Source organism: Macrobrachium rosenbergii, chromosome 12 (assembly GCF_040412425.1).
Source record: "Macrobrachium rosenbergii isolate ZJJX-2024 chromosome 12, ASM4041242v1, whole genome shotgun sequence".
Lineage (NCBI taxonomy): Eukaryota > Metazoa > Arthropoda > Malacostraca > Decapoda > Palaemonidae > Macrobrachium > Macrobrachium rosenbergii.
In genome coordinates, this window is record NC_089752.1 from 26,705,107 (window position 1) to 26,726,979 (window position 21,873).

The 21,873-nt window shown below is 40.6% G+C and overlaps 1 protein-coding gene across 3 annotated transcripts in view; it reads left to right on the top strand.

Moving 5' to 3' along the window:
• The window catches only part of LOC136844450 (uncharacterized), a 71,199-nt gene extending 65,989 nt beyond the window's left edge, over positions 1 to 5,210 (top strand). For all 3 annotated transcript variants that reach the window (XM_067113699.1, XM_067113698.1, XM_067113700.1), the window contains exon 10: positions 1,832 to 5,210. In XM_067113699.1, coding sequence (XP_066969800.1) covers positions 1,832 to 2,320 — 489 coding nt within the window. In that variant the 3' untranslated portion in view covers positions 2,321 to 5,210. The remainder of the gene's footprint in view (positions 1 to 1,831) is intronic.
• The last annotated feature ends 16,663 nt before the right edge of the window (positions 5,211 to 21,873 follow it).

Sequence of the window (21,873 nt, forward strand, 5' to 3'; positions counted from 1 at the left end):
GGCAACAGAAACTGATGCCCTGACACAGACACTACGGGCGACACGTTAGATGGATCATCCCAAAAACTACATGAAGGTTTGGGACTCAGATCCCGATCTCTGTTTCGCTTGCATGGGATTGGAAATTCAGACTCAGCTGCGGATATCAGCCTTTTCAATGGCCTGGATGCACTTTTGAAGTGCCAGCTGCACTTCCTCACTTTGCACTTGGATTCGTTGGATTCTGAATCCGCATCACTCGATGAAAGTGCATGAACACCAATATGGACACCTTTTCAGTGGCTGTCCGTCAAGTCCTGGGAATTCCGAACATCGGTTGAGGGGCCAACTACTCGTGGGCAAACCCCACCAACCTCCCTGGGACTTACGGTTTGCCTCATCCCAGGTTTAGGGGAGTTTGACAGGGACCTTTGTCTAGGAGCATCGTGGGACGAGTATCCACTTCCTCCACTGACACAACACTTGCACCGACATCACTGGCACTAACCTTATCCATAAGGCCCCTCACTGAAGCCCCATTTGAGCTACAGTGTTCACTAGGAGACCAAATTTCTGGTCCATTCTGGCTTCCAGACTGGCGATGGCATTGGGTTCGGAAGTTTGGAAGTTGGATAAAGGAGTCACAGGTAAAGTTAGAGGACTGGTGATAGGGGAAAATGCAGATATAGGGGTTGGACTAACTGAATTCTTAGCTTCGGTCTTAGCTGCCGCTCTCCTATGTCTGTTACTCTCTAGTTTATGTAAGTAACTAATTAAAGTCTTCCATTTCCCCTGATCCCATTCTTTGTAAGTCAAGACTGAAGAGCAAGTTTGTCCTGTACATTGACAATAAATGGTATGAGAGTCATAATTGATATAAGTTAGTCTGGTATTACAGACTTTGCTGCAAAACCTACTACTAGCAGAACTAGAGTCAGACATATCCTGGAAAACAAAAGTCCAAGTTAAATAAGCTAATGCAATTAGCGCATTTGCTACCAAGACGCAGAATACTTCACCAAACAACGATGAAAATCATCCAGCGAATTATACTAAGTCAAAAGAAAGCTGAAGTTAACAACCGTGTTAAGCTGTTAACCAGCAGAAACGAATTGGGCTCGTTAGTAGTGTTGTACCTATCCTTCCCTGAAAGTGGGCGGGGCAAGTTACCTATACCAAAATATTGGAACTCTACCGTGAATTTTCAAATTTAAGCTGCCGATAAATGAAACATAATAGCTATGTAGTTACTTGGTAAGTTACTTATATAAAAGCTAAGTGCTTAGTCTAAAGCCCCTTTAAAAAGTTTTAGCTTCTTAATATTTTTGCAGTTGGGGATTTTGGATTAGACTACTAAGCTATGGCATGCATTCAGATTCTGCTGTTAGATCTTAAAAACTACTAAGGCTATATGGCTGTAGATTGGTATGTTGATCATCCACCCTCCAATCATCAAACATACCAAATTGCAGCCCTCTAGCCTCAGTAGGTTTATTTTATGGTTAAGTTAGCCATGATCATGCTTCTGAACACATGCCACCACTGGGCTGTGGCTGAAAGTTTCATGGGCCATGACTGAGAGTTTCATAGAGCATTACACACTGTACAGAAAACTTGATTGTGTCAAAGAAACTTTGGCCATTTTTTACTTGTTTTATAGCAATGTAACTGGGGTTTGAGGTTTTTTTGTCAGGTATCTGAAAGGTTCTTTCAGCCAACAGAAAATTTTCAGCAAACGTAAGGAGTTTAGAAACCTTACTTTTATGTATGTAGAGAAGTCCTTATAATATCTTTAATTGGGATTTGTATTATTTAATTGTGTTCATTAGCACTAATACAGCTTTTCTTTCAGATTGGTAATGTGAGAAGATTTAATCTAGTTAGTGAAATGCCGTCTCTTGTGACCTGGATACATGGTGGAAGTTGGTTGGACCAGACACTTCTATGGGGACCAGAAATTAGGTCAGCATCCAAAAATTCAGATGCTCCTTCTGTGGCAAAACTTTTGGAAATTGTGGATCAAGCTTCACAAGAAACAAAGTGTCACAAAGGAGTTGGTAAAACACTGCATAGCGAAAGAAACATTTTAGAAAGTGATAATTTTAGTGGAATAGACACTGCATCACAAGCGCATGCCAGAAATAATGATTGCAAACATAAACTAATTGACACAGAAGACTCCAGTGATACAGATTTAGCTAGTGAATGTGGTGGAAATGAGTTTGATCCTAATATTGCAAGTGCTCAAGACATATTAGAGAGAAGTGAAACTCCTTATGTGGATGAAAGTGACAATGATTCAGATAATAGTTCAGGTCTTGATGATGCCTATTTTTTATAGTATATTAGAGAATAATTTTTTAGGTTTTAAGCATTATTGCATTTGTTTTAAAGCAACAGATATAATTAAAGATTATGGTTACTTGTTCAGCTTTGTGTTGTACTGTCTAAACAAATATTTTTTTATATTAAGTAGTTTTAATACTAGATTTTAACAGCTTAAATAGTTCTATATAGGTGTCTTGAAAAAGTATTCAGTATACCATATTCTCATTTGAGATGATAGTTGGCAGACTTGTACTTTCCCGGGGCAGAAAGCAAAACAGGATTATTAGAGTTCACAAAAAATGAGCAGCAATTTTCTAAATGAAAAAGTGGTGAGTCTTGGCTGTTGATCAGCCACCAAGTTTCTCAACAGCCACCAAGTTTCTCAGAAGTTGGATCTGCACAGCTGGCCTCATATTCATGCACTTACTATAGCCCCAGCTGGCTTCATGGTAGAAATCAGTCCATTACCATCTGAATGGCTAAAATTTGGTGGTTTGGATACTCAGAGAATTTCCTTATAAAGGCAAAAGTACTTGATATGGTACAATATAAAACAAAAGACAATCTATCTCAAATAACAGGTAACTTGAAACTAACAATACATATGGTGTGGCATGTAAGATACTTGTAAAAATCTCTCAATTGCATGTTTGTAAAATAGGCTAGATCTTCTGTTATACTGTTATACTGTATAAAACTGCTTTCAACAAGTTGAAAACAATTTCACACAGTATTATGTTTCTGCTCTGCATTACCCATGTTTTTCAACTTGGGTAACTATCAGCAGGTTATGACTCATGTTTCTGCTTTTCATTAATTTTGACTTTTTGCATCTTTATATGACATTTGATTATATCAGTATCTTTTTCCTGCACTGTATTGTTTTCTAACAATAATATTAGTGAAATTTGGCAGAGAATTTTTTATTTAAAAAAAATCATCAGTAACCTTTGGAATATTCTATTTAATACTCTACGCCAATATCTGCAGTCTTACAGTGAAACTATTATTTTATGGTAAAACAGTAAAGTATAAAAATTTTTTGTCATTGATTTTATTATATTTGCAGTACAACAGAATATAATTGCATTACTCACCATGATTTGTAAGTATTGGCAGGTTGTCATTTTACAACAGAAGAATGGTAAAAGAAAGAACATTTGTGAAGAGAGATTTGCAGCATTTGTGGATATGTTTCTGAACATGTATACAGTACTGACAAATGTGATTTTTATGTATATGTATAACCCTTTTGGGCCAGCCTTATGAAAGTTAAGAATGTTAACTCAGCAGCCTGGGTAAAATGTTTCATAATAGCAATTTATGCTTACATCACACAAAGGTTATATTTTTAAACCCATCCTCTAACAGTACAGACACTGTATGCATGTACTAGTGACCTTTTGACTTACAAAGATTTCAGGTTCTGACAGCTATCCTAAAAGGCATTTCTCCTATACAAATCTTATTTAGAGGATTACAGTATATATTTCTATTACCAAAGTGTAAGTAAAATTTTAGTAAATAAATTTTGTTATCAAGTTAACAATACAAGAATATGGTGCTGTAGATAAATATCCCACGAATATGTGAGAACTAGGATTTTAATTTAGGGTAGTTTATTGCCTACTATGAACAGGCTTGTCTTCACCACCATATGTACTCACACCGTATTGTCATTGTCTCACAATTAGAAGGGGGAAATGTGAGATTAAAAGTAAAAATAGGGACAATCTTGAGTACAAGGACAAAAGGGTACATATTTTCATTTGCTCTCTCATCTGGTGCCTACTTTTTGGGTCATAGACTGCTTTTTCAGTCACCTGAAAAAAAAACCACCATATATACTAAGTGTTTGTCTGCTGATTTTGTACTGAGCGTGAAGCTACCACACTTAAGTATCTCCAAAAAACTTTTGTTTATAAGAGGGGATTAAACAAGTCAACCAAACAAAACAATTTAAGAAACATTTTAACTGAAATCTTTATGGATACGTTTATGTGAGTAAGGCCTTAGCAGGATTTATTCTGGGTGGGAGAGCAGGGTGCTGTTGCTGTTGCCTTGCCTACACACACACACACACACACACACTCTCTCCACTGATTACTGATACTGTAAGTGTAAGTCTATAAACAATACACACACACACACACACACACACACACACACACACACACACACACACACACACACACACACACACACACACACACTCTCTCTCTCTCTCTCTCTCTCTCTCTCTCTCTCTCTCTCTCTCTCTCTCTCTCTCTCTCTCTCTCTCTCCACTGATTACTGATACTGTAAGTGTAAGTCTATAAACAATATTTTACTGCAATATTCTTATCCAGTTTGTGAAATCATTACACTGTCCACTGCACACGTAACTACTTAAACTTATGTAATCATATAAAAATCTTCATTTCCCTTGCAATCATGTAAAAATCTTCATTTCCCTTGCCCATACCTTCTACAATACTACTGATAATGTACTGTACTATAATTTGAAGCCTATTAAAGATATTTTACAATAATCAAAGAATGAAGTAGGTATCTCAATGTCATTGTTCTGTGGTTGTCACATATCAGCGGAGATGGTGTTAGTACTACAGTATTGGTAGTGGTGGTAGGCACCAAGCAACTCTTATGAATTCCACATTTTATGTATTGTTTACCCTCAAAATTTGAGGGTTATCCTATGCAACTCAATTTGTTACTCATATTAACAAATGGTAATTTGCATAAATTTTCAACTATTTTTCTTTGTACACTCACCACTGCAGAGCAGTAACTGTACTGCAACTTGTATGATAATGCCAAGTGTTTACTGTATAAGAATGTATTTGTTGACTTTCGTTTTTGTATTTGAGATTATTTTTAATAAAAACAAAGGTAACATCTAAAAACTGAGAACTTTACTATACTACTCATTTTGTTACCCATGTTATCATTGGTAATTTTGGACCTTCAATAGAAAGCAGTACAATATTAATTTTTTATTTTTACAGACAGCTGTGTAATAGTGGAAGTACTGTATCTGTAAGAATTTTATCATTATCTACATTATCTATGGTAAATTTTAACTGTCTACTTCTTATTTGTATATGCTGTAAATCATTCATAAAAGTAAATAAAATTAATTACTATAAATAAATGAAGAACAAATTTAATTAGTGCAAATGTAAGATAAACTAATCTGATGAATATAGGCCAAAATATGAATTACACTTCAGAATGGTATGGGTTGGCATGTACTGTGTGACATAATAGCCTAGGCTAAGTCTATATTGTCTAGGGTACCATGTTAGACTTGAGTTGAAGTGGAAAAAGTTTTACAAATATATACAGAATGTAGGCAGAAATGACAAAAAGTGTTAATTATAATCTAATTTTAGTTTCAAAGGATAAATACTGCTGCAGACGGCTCATTTTTAAATTTTTTAAGGTCACCTACTTTATTTATAAATGGTTCAAGTACCACCTACGGGTACTCAATGCTAGAAAATATATGTTTGCTGAACTTATGTGGGCTTTACATATATTACTTATGTGGGGATTACATAAATTATGATATTACATGATGAGGTAATGGGAAAATTGATATAATATAGCATCTTAATACTGTATCATGCTTTTTACACGTCTAAATATTCCCTTTGTCATATGGCTATTTCTAGTATATTACAGCCATAGAATGTGATTTTTACAATTCCATGTACCCTCTTTCTTACAGGCCTATTCCTATAACATACAGTACTAGTATACAGCATTCTCAATATCCTATTTATCATAAACCTCTTCCATATATAATACACCAACCACTATGATGACACCCATTTTACAAGCCTGGGTATCCTTTTCTGACATAGGTCTATTTCAGTAATATGTGTGTATCCTTTTTTTTAACATGGGTCTGTTTCACACTTACAGATGGGGCTTAAGAATACCACTACTGTAGTTTTGCTTGTTGTAAAATGAAGCTAAGAGGACAAAAGCTGTCTTTCAGATAGACTTTTTTGAGTCAAAGGTTAGGTCAACTGCCGATAACTGTGGTTGACAACTGCAAGGGCATATGGTCATAAGAGAACCTTAGCCAAATCTTGAAACCATGCTGGATGCAATTACAGAATTCTGATAGAAATAGTTGGAGAAGATGCATTAAGGCAACCAACCTTTTAGCTTAGGGACAGCAGGGTGAAAAGTATAGAATTCTTCCTTCATATTTCAGTGTCAAGGAAATAAGGTTTTGAGATAATTTCAAAAGAGGAATTACAATCTCAAATAGATTGTACCATATTACCAATTTATATTAATTATATGTATTGGTGAATGTAACTTTCTATTTCTTAAACTACTGGTGAGTGAGGAGGAAGGTGGAAGGGGGCTTCGGTTGAACCCATAAGAGGTAGAAGATTGAGAGGAAGGTAAAGGAATAGATGGGGTGATAAAGTGACAGAAGATTCTGAGAAGTGTTTAGCACAGGAAGAAGCTTTCAACAGAATAGTTGGAGAAGGTGCGCCAAAGCAACCCTAGCTTGGGCATAGCAGTAGAAATGAAGAACATGTACCATTGTTGTATTAGACTGGTCACTTCAGTATTAAAGAAGCAAATAACAAAAAATTTGTAAGAAAAAACCACTTGCAACTCCATGAGAGTGTCAAACATTTCCTTACTATGCCAGCCAGTTTTCTTTCTTTAGCATAAACAGCTTTGTATCTTATTTGACAGAGGGTAGGGACCTCAGTGAAGGTAACAGTTCTCAGTTTTATAAAACAATTTAATTGTAACCAAGTCTTCAATCTTAGCCTCATTACTTTCTGCTTTTGCTTTGCTTTTCATCCTTTCCTTGGTCTCTTCTCACTCAGCTGTTCAACTTCTTTAACTTGAATGTGTTCCACTTTCAATTTTCACCCATGAATAAATCATGTAGAGCATTCCTATGACTTTAGCAGCAAAGTACTTCTGTGGTCTTGTTACACTACTAAATATTATAATAATAATAATAATAATAATAATAATAATAATAATAATAATAATAATAATAATAATCGTGTTTCCTAGGAAACACATGACAATACACAAAGCACTACACCCAAGAGCAAATACAGACAGACTATATATAACACGAAAGGAAGGAGGGAGAGGTCTACTAAGCATAGAGGACTGGGGCAATTTCTGAAAACCAGTGAAGACGAGTGGCTAAGGAGTGCATGGGAAGAAAGACTGATCAAAGTAGATGAAGACCGAGAAATATACAGACAGGAGAATGAAAAACAGAACAAAGGAATGGCACAGCAAACCAATGCATGGACAGTACATGAGACAGACTAAAGAACTGGACAGCAATTAAACATGGCAATGGCTACAGAGGGGAGAACTCAAGAAAGAAACAGAAGGAATGCTAACAGCATCACAAGATCAGGCCCTATGATCAAGATATGTCCAAAGAACAATAGATGGAAATAACATTTCACCCATATGCAGGAAGTGCAATATGAAAGATGAGACCATAAACCACATAGCAAGCGAATGTCCAGTGCTTGCACAGAACCAGTACAAAAAGAGGCATGATTCAGTAGCAAAAACTCTCCACTGAAGCCTGTACAAGAAACACCAGCTAGGTTGCAGTAAAAAGTGGTACAAACATCAACCTGAGGGAGTGATAGAAAACGATCAGACAAAGAGCCTCTGGGACTATGGTATCAGAACAGATAGGGTGATAAGAGCCAACAGACCAGACTTGACACTGATTGACAAAGTCAAGAAGAAAGTATCACTCATTGATGTCACAATACCATGGGACACCAGAGTAGATGAGAAAGAACTGATAAGTATCAAGGCCTGAAAATAGAAATAAGAAAGATACCCATAATCATAGGAACACTAGGCACAATCCCAAGATCCCTGAAAAAGAACTTGGAAAAACTAGAAGCCAGAGTACCTCCAGGACTCGTGCAGAAGAGAGTGCTATTAGAAACAACGCACATAGTGAGAAAAGTGATGGACTCCTAAGGAGGCAGGATGCAACCCGGAACCCCGACACTATAAAAACCACCCAGTCAAATAGGATGACTGTGATAGATAAAAAAAAAAATAATAATAATAATAGTAATACTTTGGAAAGTGAAGCTTGGATGTTGACTGCATGTGAAAAGTTGAAACGTGGGATGAATTGTTTGCATAACATATGTATAGTGAAGAAAGATACTCACACGGAGAGAAATGTACTGGTAAAAAGGTTAGCATTAGCAAAAGGATGGATAAAGTAATCTGAGATGGTCTGGTCTAGTGGAAAATTTTAACAACAATGGGTTGGCAAAAAGTATATAATCTAGAAGTGTTGGGGGGGGGGGGGGAAGGAGAGGAAGACCTCACTCCTGATGACTCTTCAGTAACAATCAATCTAGTGGCTGATTTTACAGAGATTGTACGGTACAGGAGGTTCAACAATGATTGAGCAATAAAGTTTGAAAATGAGTGTGAGTGTTATGTTGTTTTTTCTCTGTCCAGTTAGCATACATCGCTAAATATTGAAGAAAAAGTAATTCCATCCAGCTGAAGAGGTAGGAGTATTTCAGTATACAGTAACTCTTTACATTCTTTTATACCACCTACATTTTCTAAAAATTTTGATGAATTAAAAATCAATGTTTACTTGGGAATCGTAAGTGCATCACTTTTTTGGAAATGTAACAAGTACATTTTGAATTGGAAATATACATGTAAACAATGCATCTGAATGCTTCGTCTGTCAGCAACTCAAGCTTGCAGTTCATACAGGAATAAGCAGTTCATACAGGAATAAATTATGTCCCATCATGTTACTGAAGGCAGTCAAATTATGTAAATGCTACTGTGTTCTTGACAAATGCCCTGAACTGGGGGCTAAGAGTGCTGTTCACAAAGCCTGAGAGCTCAGTACACTACAGTCTCTTCCTTATTTGCTACCACTGAAAAATACCGAATGAAGGAAAAAATGAAGAAGAGTATATATATTAAGGCCATAGAGTAGTATTACTGTACAGTATAATGTTTGTGAATCTTGAAAGGACAATAAAGCATTCACAAGATTTGATAGAGATATGGTTGGTTAATCTTCCCACGGATGGCAAGGACTCTATTGAAGTAACAAAGTTGGAAATATCTTGACCAACTTGCAGAGTGTAAAAAGTCTTAAAAAAAAGAAGTCCACTTCATAAAAAATAAAATTAATTTAGTACAGCAATCTAAAGTTGTTAACTGCCATAGGCTACCATAACTGCTGAAAAATGCAAATTTTCCCCTAAGATAATGACCTGGTTTCTGGAACCAAAGCATGTTGATAAGCACAATTTCCAATATGTACTGAACTCGTGAATTCTCCATAATAAACTAAATTACTTAAGCTCATTTTATTCAGAGTAACACATTAATGAATCATTTAGGATTGCTAGTAAACACTGAGATCCTTGTTGGTGAGATTGTGAGAGAGGTGCGAAATAATGAGCAGGAAGACAAGCACTGCTGGTTTATTGATGAAAAGGAGCTGCTTATAAAATGGGATGCGGACGTCTGCGTAGTTCGCAGAGACCGCTGGTACAAAGATTTACAGGTGACCTGAGGTCAAACTAATTCCTTACAAAAACAGGACAGGTTCATACAGAGGACATAGTGATCAACAATGTCTGACATATAACATAAATAACTCGTTACTTGTACATAAAACGTGATTGTTTAGAAAGACAACATATATACAGTTTACAATTATGATGATAAATATATATTCCGATCAACATTAGGTCAATGAAAAGGCACCACAGAAAACGGGATGTTCTCTACACAGAATGGATTGAGAGGGGACTTTACAATAACCGCCCCCTCCCCCAAAACGGAGGCAACGTCTGATTAAACCAGGTGTTTGCTGGGGCGACGAAGGGGGCCTCTCTTTCTCGATGTCAACTGGAGAGGGCGGTCACCTTCCCTCCCGTGTCCTCTGCAGTGGTTTGTTGGGATGCCTTTCCATCAGGTCTCTGGGTTTTTCGGGGACGCCCTCGCCTCCTTCCTGTGACCGGGGTTGTTTGAGGGGCTGCCGCATCCCGCAGGAGATCTTGGGGTCCGCCTTCCTTGCTAACCCTCCAGGAATGCGGGTTTTAGACGATCTACTGACACCCAGTCTTCCCGCCCATGGATGGATATTTGGAATGCCTTCTTGTTCCTTTCCAGCACCAGGAATTTCCCTGTAGGACCTAGTCAAGGGTGGGCGTACGGTGTCGTCCCTGACGAAAACGTGGGTGGCAGAGGACAGCAAGGGGGGCATGAAGGGGGATGTCCTGTCGGTGAATGTCTTTTGGCAGGGGGCGAACTTTCCAACCCTGTCTCGGAGCCTCTGCGTTCCTATGTCATCCCTGTCCTCTACGATGAGTTCCCCGGGACTACCAGAGTCTCCCCATAGACTTTTCCGCTGACGAGGGGTCGCCGTTGGCTCTGAGGGCAGTCCTCAACCCGAGGAAGGCCCAGGGCAGCTGGTACTTCCAGTTTTCAGAGGAGCAACGAGCCATGAGGGATGCCTTCAGAGACCTGTGAAACCTTTCCACCACTCCGTTGGCTGTGGGGGTTATAGGCGTTGGTGCTATGGTGAGTGGTCCCCATTAGACGTGCCAGGGAGGTCCACAGCTCGGACAGGAAAGCGGGTCCCCTGTCTGTCGTTATGTCGTCTGGGACACCGAACCGGCTGATCCAGCTGGAGAGGAGGGCTTCCGCACATGCACTGGAAGTGGCTTCTTTCATGGGCGTAGCTTTAGGCCACCTGGCGGAGTGATCGACGACTGTCAGAAGATATCTGGCTCCCGATGGGGGAAGAGGTCCTACTATGTCGACGTGGATGTGCCCAAAGCGTCTCTTTGGCTGGGGAAATTCGGCCACCCCCGATTCAGTGTGCCGTCCCACTTTGCTTGTCTGACACTACATACACTGTCTTGCCCAGGACGTCGCGTCTTTCTGTATGCTGTGCCAGACGAACTTCTCCGTCAGTAGTCTGGCTGTTGTCCTTCCGGAGGGGTGGGATAGGCTGTGGATGATGTTGAAAACCAGCCGATGTCTGGAGGCGGGTACCAGGGGGCGGGGGTGTCCGGTACTGACATCGCTCAGCAATGTTGATCCTCCTGTGCCGAAGGGCACATCCTTCCACTTCAGCGACATGATGGCTGTACGGTAGGCTGGGGTCTCAGGGTCAGCAGCTTGTTAGTGGGCGAGGTCCTCGTAATCGATCCTGAGCTGTATGGAATCGAGCTCGATCCTCGAGACGGTGTCGGCTACCGGGTTCTTCCTGCCGGGGAGGTATTTGATGGTGCAGGTGAACTCTGCGATGGCTGTGAGGTGCTGCTGCTGCCCAGAGGACCATGCGTCGCCCAGCTTCATGAAGGCGTGGACCAGCGGCTGGTAGTCGGTCCAAATTGTGAAGGGTGTCCCCTCCAGGAGGAACTTGAAGTGCTGTACCGCCTGGTATGCTGCGAGTTCTTGGTTGAAGGTGCTATAGTGGGAATCGGCGGGGTTTAGCCTCCTACTGGAGAAGGCGATGGGCTGAGGGGTCCCTCTGATGACCTGTTCCAGGACTGCTCTGCAGGCGATGTTGCTGGCATCCGTCGTCAGCTGGAGGGGAGCGCTGGAGCCCTGGTGAGCCAAAGATGTTGCTTTGGCGAGGGAGGCCTTTGTCAGGAGGAAAGCCTTCTGCTGGTCGGGGTCCCACACTAGGGTCTTTGGACGTCCCTTCAGGACCTCTGTCATGGGGGTCATGGTATGAGCAATCCCCGGGATGGATCTTCTGTAGTAGTTGACCATCCCAGGGAATTCTTGTACGGCCCTGATGGAGGTAGGGGTGGGGAACTTCTCGACGGATTCGACCTTTGATGACATCAGGCGGACGCTTCCCAGGGATGTCTCGTGGCCCAGGAACTCCACCTTCTCAACGCCGAAGGTGCATTTGTCAAACCTGATGATGAGATCCCCCAGGATGCTGCCCATCAATCTCTGGAGGTCACGCCCGCGTTCCTCAGGCCGAAGGTGGAGATGGCGAAGACGTAGGACCCGAAGGGCATAACGATGGCAGGTTTGGGGATGTCCTCCGGCGCTACTGGGACCTGAAAATAAGATTTTTAGGTCCATTTTGGAGAATATCCTGGCCCCATGGAAAGAGGCCAGGGCCTCCAGGTGCCGCTTTCTGCACCATGTGAAGAGGGGAGGCCCACGGGCTGGGAGCCTTTTTGCATATGCCTATCCTTTCCATCTCTGCGAAGACCTTTTTGGCCTCCTGAAGGCGCTGCGGGGGAAGCCGTCGGAACTTTGTGTGCGTCGGGGGCCCTTTGTCTTGATATGGTGGTATATCCCGTGTTTGGCAGGAGTCCCGGGCATCTGGCGGAGTTCGGGTTTGAAGACCTCTGGGAACTCCTTCAGGAGGAAACCATACTGGTGGGGCGTGATGGAACAGATGGCGGGCTCCCTGGGGCCTGGCGACAAGGGCAGGGGCTGGCAGGACTGGGTGTCCAGCAGGCATTCGCGGCCGACGTCGACTGCTAGACTGAAGTGGGCGAGGAAATCCGCCCCCAGGAGTGGAGTCCTGACGTCCGCGATGATGAACTCCCAGCTGTACCTCTGGCCAAGGATAGAGATCGACAGGAGCTCGGTGCCTTTGGAGAAGATAGGGGACCCATTTGTGGCCGTCAGGCAGGCAGTCGGGTCCAGCAGTCATCTGCGGTCCTCTCCTGAAGGTGGAAACACCGAAAGCATGGCTCCAGTGTTGACCAACATCATCCTGCCAGAGATCGCGTCGTGGACGTAGAACCCTAATGGTAAGGGGCCCCTGGGTATTTTTGTTGTTGCTGCCACGGCGGCCTGTGGGGTTGGCCGCCACCTCCTCCGTTTTTTGAAGGGAAGAAAGGACAGGGGGCTTCGCACTTCCGGGTGGCTCTCCCGAACCTCCAGTGGAAGTAGCATAGCCCCAGCCCCTCCCTCTTCTGCTGGTGGGACGACCTTTTCTGCTCAACAGAGTTGATGGGCTCTGTGTTGGGGTCCTCCGGCAGGAGGCAGTTGGCAGAATGTGCTGGCTTGGTCGCCCACTTGACCGGCTTCGTGGAGTCCATCAGCTGCTGCGCCAACCTGATTAGGTCCTCGACCGGCAGGGTGTACAAGTCCGTGATCTGCCCACGGACCTCTGGCAGTAGCTGCCACAGGAAGATCTCCCTCAACAGACTGATTTCCTTGCGCCTGCCGTTGCTGTCAGTCTCGGGGAGGGGGAAGAGGTCCTGGAGGGCATGCCACACTTCCAAGAGGTTTCCCTCCTGCCGGGGGTTGAGGGCGAGGTCGAGGGCACGGGCAGCTCTCTCGGAGACAGGCAGGGAGCAGGTCTCGATGAGAGTGGATTCCAGTTCTTGGAAGGTGGCAGGGACCAACGTCGTCATCAACCAAGGGGCAATCTTCTTATATATCTATCTACCCTGGGAAGGCATTAATGGTGATGTCCGCCTTCAACACCTCGTCAGTCAGGCCTGCTATTCTGAATTGCCCCTCGACCCTGTAGAACCAAGACGCTGCATTCTCCCTGGTGAATGGCGGCAGCCTTATGTTAAGGGCTGTCTTTGGTTGGTCCGTCAGGGGGGTTATCGCATGGGGCGGCAGTACCGGTGTGGAGGTGCACGCGGGAGGGGGTTGTGAGAGGGAGGTGTCTGCCTCCGAGAGGTTCATGGTAATTTGTCCGTGGTTGGGAATGTCTCCGTTCATGCTCTTTTCGCGCTCTCACTTGAAGTGTGTGGGAACACTCACACCAATACACGCTGGGGGAGTGTGCCATGTGGGTCCGTTAATGATGCTGGCGACCTGCCAACGAGGGTCAGTTAACGTCCAACCGCTTTGTTAGAGCGCCGTAGTTAGTCTGCTAGGAGCGTGGATTAGGTTCATTGGGCCAAGACTTAGTTGCCGTTTGGGTCCACTGCTGGTTTATTGATGAAAACGAGCTGCTTATAAAGTGGGATGCAGACGTCTGCGTAGTTCGCAGAGGCCGCTGGTACAAAGATTTACAGGTGACCTGAGGTCAAACTAATTCCTTACAAAAACAGGACAGGTTCATACAGAGAACACAGTGATCAACAATGTCTGACATATAACATAAATAACTCGTTACTTACATAAAACATGATTGTTTAGAAAGACAACATATATACAGTTTACAATTATGATGATATATATATTCCGATCAACCTTAGGTTGATGAAAAGGCACCACAGAAAATGGGATGTTCTCTACAGAGAACGCGTTGAGCGGGGACTTTACAAGATGTTTAACTTGACTGAAAAGTAAAGAAAGAATCATGGTAAATGTGGTCAGTGCCATGGTACTTTATGCATAGTAACCTATTGAACAAAAAGTCTGTAAGGGGTCGCATTGCAGTCGCACGTGTGTGTGTGTGTGTGTCATCCATTGGAGAAAACAAGACAAAGCATCCCGCTTTCTCTCTCTCCCTCCCATGCGTCAACTGGAGGGGACCACAGGAACGCAACTTCTACCAAACAATATTTCTGTCTGTTTCTCTCTAACCATTGTTGTCTCGATTCATGTACAATCACCACTACTTGCATGGCATCATGTACTCATAATGTTCCACCGAATCTTCTGCATCAAACTGTATGTATGTTTCTGTTTGTGAAGATGCCAAACGTCTCACCATTTCACATATATCATGCTACTGCACTGTATTCATTAATCTGTCTCAAATCTCATGCATATGTCCATATGTGGAATTTCCTGGCCTTTTCATTGATATATGTTTTATCATTGTACATTTATTATGTCTCTCACAATCGCCATCTGTTTGTCTGTCCACAAGCACAGATGTCAGAAACATAATCTTTGATTTACCCTGTCTGTGTGAAGAAACTACTTTGCGGCTCACACCAGCCAATAACAACTTCAAAGATTCTGTACATGTTTTTCAGTAAGGAACCACCAATAAACTAGACAACACCCAGCCAGTATGTCACTCAATACCATCCTTACACTGGTGACCCCGGAGTGACCTGAATGAGCCGATGGCAGGTGTCCGACCCACGATGACAACCTCGCGTGTCAACGAACCCTTCGCCTTCTCCCCGACTCAGCTTCCAGCAGAATGTCTTAAACCTGCATTCCTGGAGGAGGATGACGGAGGCGGTCCCCAAAACCTCCCGCAGGGTATGGCACCCCCTCGGACATCCCCGCATGCAGGAAAGAGGCGTGGGCGTCCCCGGAAAACCCAGAAACCAGTGGATTCTGTGGGAAAATGAAGTTCTATTGATTATCTGTACTTTTGTATTAGAGACCTTCGCAAATAACTCATGCAGTCTACTGTGCTCAACAGAATCAAATGTCAGGTGGAATGTTGCTGTCATGGACAGCTCTTGAAACATCACTCTAGAATTCATGAAGTATTGTGCCTCCAAAGAGTATTTTGTGAAACACCAGCTCAGTCGTTGTGGCTTTGACTTTTCCAACAGCTGAAAAAGAAACTTATCAATGAGTGCAAAATAATAGTCTGCTTGACCATGCACAACTTTAGTGGAGATGGCTGATGTCTTGACTAAGGCAGCCCTCGATGAAAGGAAACATCTGGGAGGGAAATTTTTTAGCATCCAGGCATATAATTGGATTCCCCAGAATCTGGTGCAGCATGATGATGTGACATTGATAATGGAGTAATATTAGACCGCAGTAGGAACTATAATGTTAGGTCAATAAGTGGTCCATATATCACCCTTGCTGGTCTTTGGAGCAGACCATTCCCTAGGCTTGTGCAGATCTCATGAGACTGAACAGAGGAGAGGGGTCAATGTATAAACCATTTCAGGGGTGCTTCATTCAGAATGCATGTTAAAAGGCTTATACTATATGAAAATATCCCTGAATGAATAACGCCTAACAAAGCCCAATTTCCTGTAAAGTAAGCTATGGCATATCCTGAGACAAAAATGAAAAAAAGGAAGTGCATGCTAGTGGACTTAGATCAGGAGAAAATCTGGAAACCTATAAGGAAAAGAAAAAGAGCCAGAGAAGTTCATTGCTAAAATAATGTGCACCGATTCTTGTTTGACATAATGCATACTAAATGTGCTAAATCTGATTTTGTTGTAATACACTATGGTCTCTAGATGTGATCTTTCGTCATCTACGAACAAAAAAGGTTCAGATTTCTTGGTCTGCTGAAACTGTCTATTGGTTTGTAAAGGTGCCTTACCTTGACTGATAAATTAATCATGTACAAGACATGTCCAGCCATCTCCCTATCATTATCATACCTACATATAGAATTTTCATGATATCACTTATGGCATAATTCTATCTCTATCCTCGTACCTGACTCCTGATCTTAAAATTTTACGCTCGAATGGGCAAAACCTTCTGGACGTAGTTTCATTGTCATACCATAATTTATATTCGTATAGCAATACGGATCGTATTAGACAAGGTCTAGAGATTAATTTTTTTACCTTCGTACTAGGCTAAGTATAATCTTACTTTCATAAGCAATTCCCGTACACATTTAATTTTCAGCTTCATTCAATGTACCCATTGTTTGATTTGTCCATTTTTATTCTTTTCACTAAGTTTTGATTTGTCCATTTTTATTCTTTTTACTAAGTTTTGATATGTCCATTTTTATTCTTTTCACTAAGTTTAAACTCAAAAGAACCTGTACTAGACATAATTGCTTCCAAGTATTTGTTTGAAACAGGAGTTTTATTTTAAAACGTCTACTTATTCTGTTTGCACTGACAAGTTTATTCAATCTGTTTTAATATTTCAATTGTTCCTAAATGGGGTAGCGGTGGGGGTTGAACACCAAACCCTGCTCGTCTGCTCACGGCTTCATGAATATAACTGAAATATTTACAAAAAAGTATGATTAATATACGAAGTTAATCAAATATCTGTAGAACTAGAGGGAACGTTTAACGGGTTAGATAAATGCTCTCTGAAGGAAGGAAAATTAATTCTACGAGAATAATGTTTTCTTCATAACACTTCCCAATTCCTTTATTTGGTTGACTAAGTTAACTGGTATCTATAATTCCCCATGTTAGGCGTTACCACTGATATTGTTTTAAAGGGGTGGCTGCTGCGGTGGGAAATAATGCAGTAACATGTAAGTGATGCAGATGTAATTACGAAACGAATCATATGCATCACAAAGCTTTCCGAGTATTTCCGCAGTTAAATTAAAACATTACGTTTTTACCTCGGATAGTAATTGACAAACACGTAGACATCCAAGCTCCATCGAATCAATATACAGTACTGCTTATTTACAAAAGAATTTCAAGAAATGTGTGGAAACTATTTCCATGCACAGAGGTTCTATTTACATGTATAATGTTGACTGATGAAAAAAAAGTACTTGGAGTAGGCAAGATTTCGTTTAAGGAGCTAACATGAATTTCTTTTCATGGCATAAGGGCCAGCTACTGACACTCTTTCTTGCTCATGCAAGATTTACTTACTGTACATGTGTGACGCGCCTACTGGATGGGAGACACAAGAAACGTATTTGGACAGGTTCACTTTTGTAGAATACGCGAAGTGGTGGGCGTTTGGACACGAATCCTTTAGGCTGCAACTCCGTTTGTGTGAGCCTGGTATACATCATGTTTTATGCATTAACTAAGTGCATAATCGATGAGAAGTTTCAAATTGAATTGACGTAAATGCACGTAACTAGGAGAAAAATAGTATTTTGATTGAACAAAAGTTGAAATGTTAACATCAGACACTGAACTAATCCCCAGCTCCGGAGGTTGAAGTGACCATCAGTTAAGTTGTTTTCACCTTACGGATTCCCTCATAATTTTTCACGTATACAGGTTTTTGGAGGTAGTGAACAAAATTAAAACAGAGCTACTAAGTTATGCATAGCCGTTACGGACTGGTGTATTACAGAAGGGCCTAAATCATATTGTATAGAAATCATATCGTACAGAAATGAAAAACCGCAACAACACACATTAAGAGAAAATGCGTCCTGTTCGTGAACACTGCAACACAAAGAGAACATTTCAAGTACCGAACAAGACGAATTGTATCTTAAGGAAGACCCACCGCTTCTACGAGTATAATTCACTCAGCCCGAATGCTTTTTATAAGTTTAAAATAGACATAATACTTGGTTTACAGACATCAAGAGATATGCACAAAATACTGTCTTTTTTTTATCCAACTTACTCTCAATGTTAAAGGCAGAATATTTTTTCTATTCGATAAACGTATATACAGTTTGCTTTTATTTTTCCTCGTACTTAGCCCTCTACAGACACAGTGGCACATATTTTTACATTATAATATAAATGTACTCTTCTTTACTTCATTTTTTAAAGTTTTACTTCATACAATGTTTGCTTTTGCCTGAATATTATTTTGTATGCTGAAATATGTTCAAAAGTATTACTGTAACTGACCTAAATCTTTGATAAGACGAAAACCGCTAATATTTCGAAAAGGTATAGTAAATTACTACAGATGCTGTTTGAAACCCTCTTGCACCGTAGTTGTAATAACTTTGTGACAACAGATGACTGAAAGGTCGTATTAAAGCAAATGAAGATGAAATCTGTGAAGGAATTAAAGTGGGAGCTAGCACGGATGAAAGTACTTATTACCAGGGAAGGAAAACAATAAAAATAAATAAATAAATAAATACGTGGTGGAGTGCGCGTAACAGATCCAAATAAAAATCACTCCGTTATATGAATATTTATACAGAGAAAAAGGTTTTGTCGATCTGAGAATAAAGCTTTGAGAAGAGTGTTGGGAATCAGATGGCAGGACAGAATAAGAAATGGGAAACAAAGGATGGTCCATAAGTAGACGAGATAATGATGAGATGGAGATTGCTTGGGCATGTCCTTCACATATCCCCCGGGAAAATAGTACGTGGTAGTATCAGCTGGGTTTCTGTGGGCACCTGAAGGGTTGGACAACCTTGGCTTACTTGGACAAGGAAAATGAGAAGGGATGCTGGAGATGATTTAGAAGCAAAGTAGCTTTTCAATGTTTAGAATATGTGTATAGATTAGCATATTTTATCATTGGAATATACAGAAATCTAATTAGCACATTTTATCATTAGAATATACAGAAATCTAAGTGAAAAATTTATATTTCTTACAAACGTAAGCGATTTGAGTAAACTGTGTTCCGTATATTAACGTAAGATCGTTAACTACCATAAATCCCACGTATTATAAACATTATGCCTATTAAAACATTGCAAAGACAACCTGAATAACATGTAACAGAAAGGTCTTACTGAAAAGATTTCAACGTAGTTTTGTCAACTGCCTTTGCTGGATTTAAAGTTTTCTCCGGATGAATTACAATAATATCACTCTTTAGACAGTTTCTGATTGCATATTTAACTAGTCGATTCTTGCAGGAAACCAATGGTCTCCATCATCGTATTACATTCAAGAAATTTTGGTTGCGTTCCCACTCTATTCTTTCCTTCCGAATTATACGACACCAGCCTATTGTTCCAGTTCTCCCCACATAAACAACTAAAACTAACGTCCTTAGTGGGAAGCCACACATTACTTCCTGTAACTATAAAAATAAAATCACATTTATTAGGGCAACCTCTCATTTTACTACACATGTCCGAGTAAAATAATGCAGTGCAGGTATCATGGCGAACACTCACATACGATTAAAAACTTTACGACAGACAGACAAGAAATCTGTTAATAAAGGCGCAGCACTTATATCTCTATCTCAGTGTTCCACGCAACGCAACACGAACAGTTTTAAAAACCTTTTCCATCATTTTGTTTGGTACAGCAGGGAAGGACCTCTGTAAATGACCATGACAGACAAGTTAACCTTTTACGGTAATCAAGACCTGCACACGTCTATGTAGAGGTTGGTGATGTCATTACTATAATATAAACTTTCATTAGTGAGGAGAGGTGTCGGAATCTGACTTTTACTTTATGTATTTATCTCTCTTACCTTGCGTAAACGTTTTGGCTTTCAGTACGGCTTTGTAATTTTAACAGTTTTGTGTGTTGCGCCACGGCTACTAAATATGTTAAAACGTTTTGTGCTTTGCGTCATAACTAGTAAGTCTGTTAAAACGTTTTGTGTTTTACACCATATCTACTAAGTCTGTTAAAATGTTTTGTGTTTTACACCATACCTACTATGTTTGTTAAAACGTTATGTGTTTTACACCATACCTACTTTGTTAAAACATTTTGTGTTTTACACCATACCTACTTTGTTAAAACATTTTGTGTTTTACACCATACCTACTTTGTTAAAACATTTTGTGTTTTATACCATACCTACTAAGTTTGTTATGTTTTACACCATACCTACTAAGTTTGTTAAAACGTTTTGCGTTTTGCGCCATGCCTACTAAGACTGTTAAAACGTTTTGTGTTGTACACCATGCCATATAAGCTTGTTAAAACGTTTTGTGTTTTACACCATACCTACTAAGTTTGTTGAAACGTTTTCTGTTTTACAACATACCTGTAAGGGACCACATGGCGGTCCTACGGGCACATGTGCGTGAGAGTCAGCCATCGGACAAAACAAGACAAAGCATCCCGCTTTCTCTCCCTCCCGTGCGTCAGCGGCGATCGCTCGAAGGAATGCAACTTCTACCATACAATATTCCTGTCTATTTCTCTCTAACCATTGTTGTCTCGATTCATGTACAATCACCACTACTTGCATTGCCATGCAACCATTCCCATCATGTACTCATAATGTTCCACCGAATCTTCTGTATCAAACTGTATGTATGTTTTCGTTTGTGAAGACGCCAAACGTCTCGCCATTTCACTTATAAGATTGTATTCATTAGTCTGTCTTGAATCTCATGCAAATGTCCATATGAGGAATTTCCTGGACTTTCCATTGATATGTTTAATCATTGTTCATTTATTATGTCTCTCACAATCGCCATCTGTTTGTCTGTCGACAAGCACAGATATCCGAAATATAATCTCTGTTTTGCCTTGTTTGTCTGTGTGTAGAAACTACATTGCGGCTCGCACCAGCCAATAACAACCATGAAGATTCTGTACATTCAATTCAGTAAGGAACTAGTAGTAAACTAGACAACACCTAGCCAGTATGTCACTCAATACCTTCCTTACATACCTACTAAGACTGTTAAAACGTTTTGTGTTTTACACCATGCCATATAAGTTTGTTAAAACGTTTTGTGTTTTAGGCCATACCTACTAAGATTGTTAAAATGTTTGGTGTTTTACACCATGCCATACAAGTTTGTTAAAATGTTTTGTCTTTTACACCAGGCCTACTAAGATTGTTAAAACGTTATGTGTTTCACATCATACCTACTAAGATTGTTAAAACTTTTTGTTTTACACCATGCCTACTAAGTTTGTTAAAATGTTTTGTGTTTTACACCATGCCATATAAGTTTGTTAAAATGCTTTGTGTTCTACACCATGCCATATAAGTTTGTTAAAACGTTTTGTTTTAGGTCATACCTACTAAGTTTGTTAAAAAGTTTTGTGTTTTACACCATGCCTACTAAGTTTG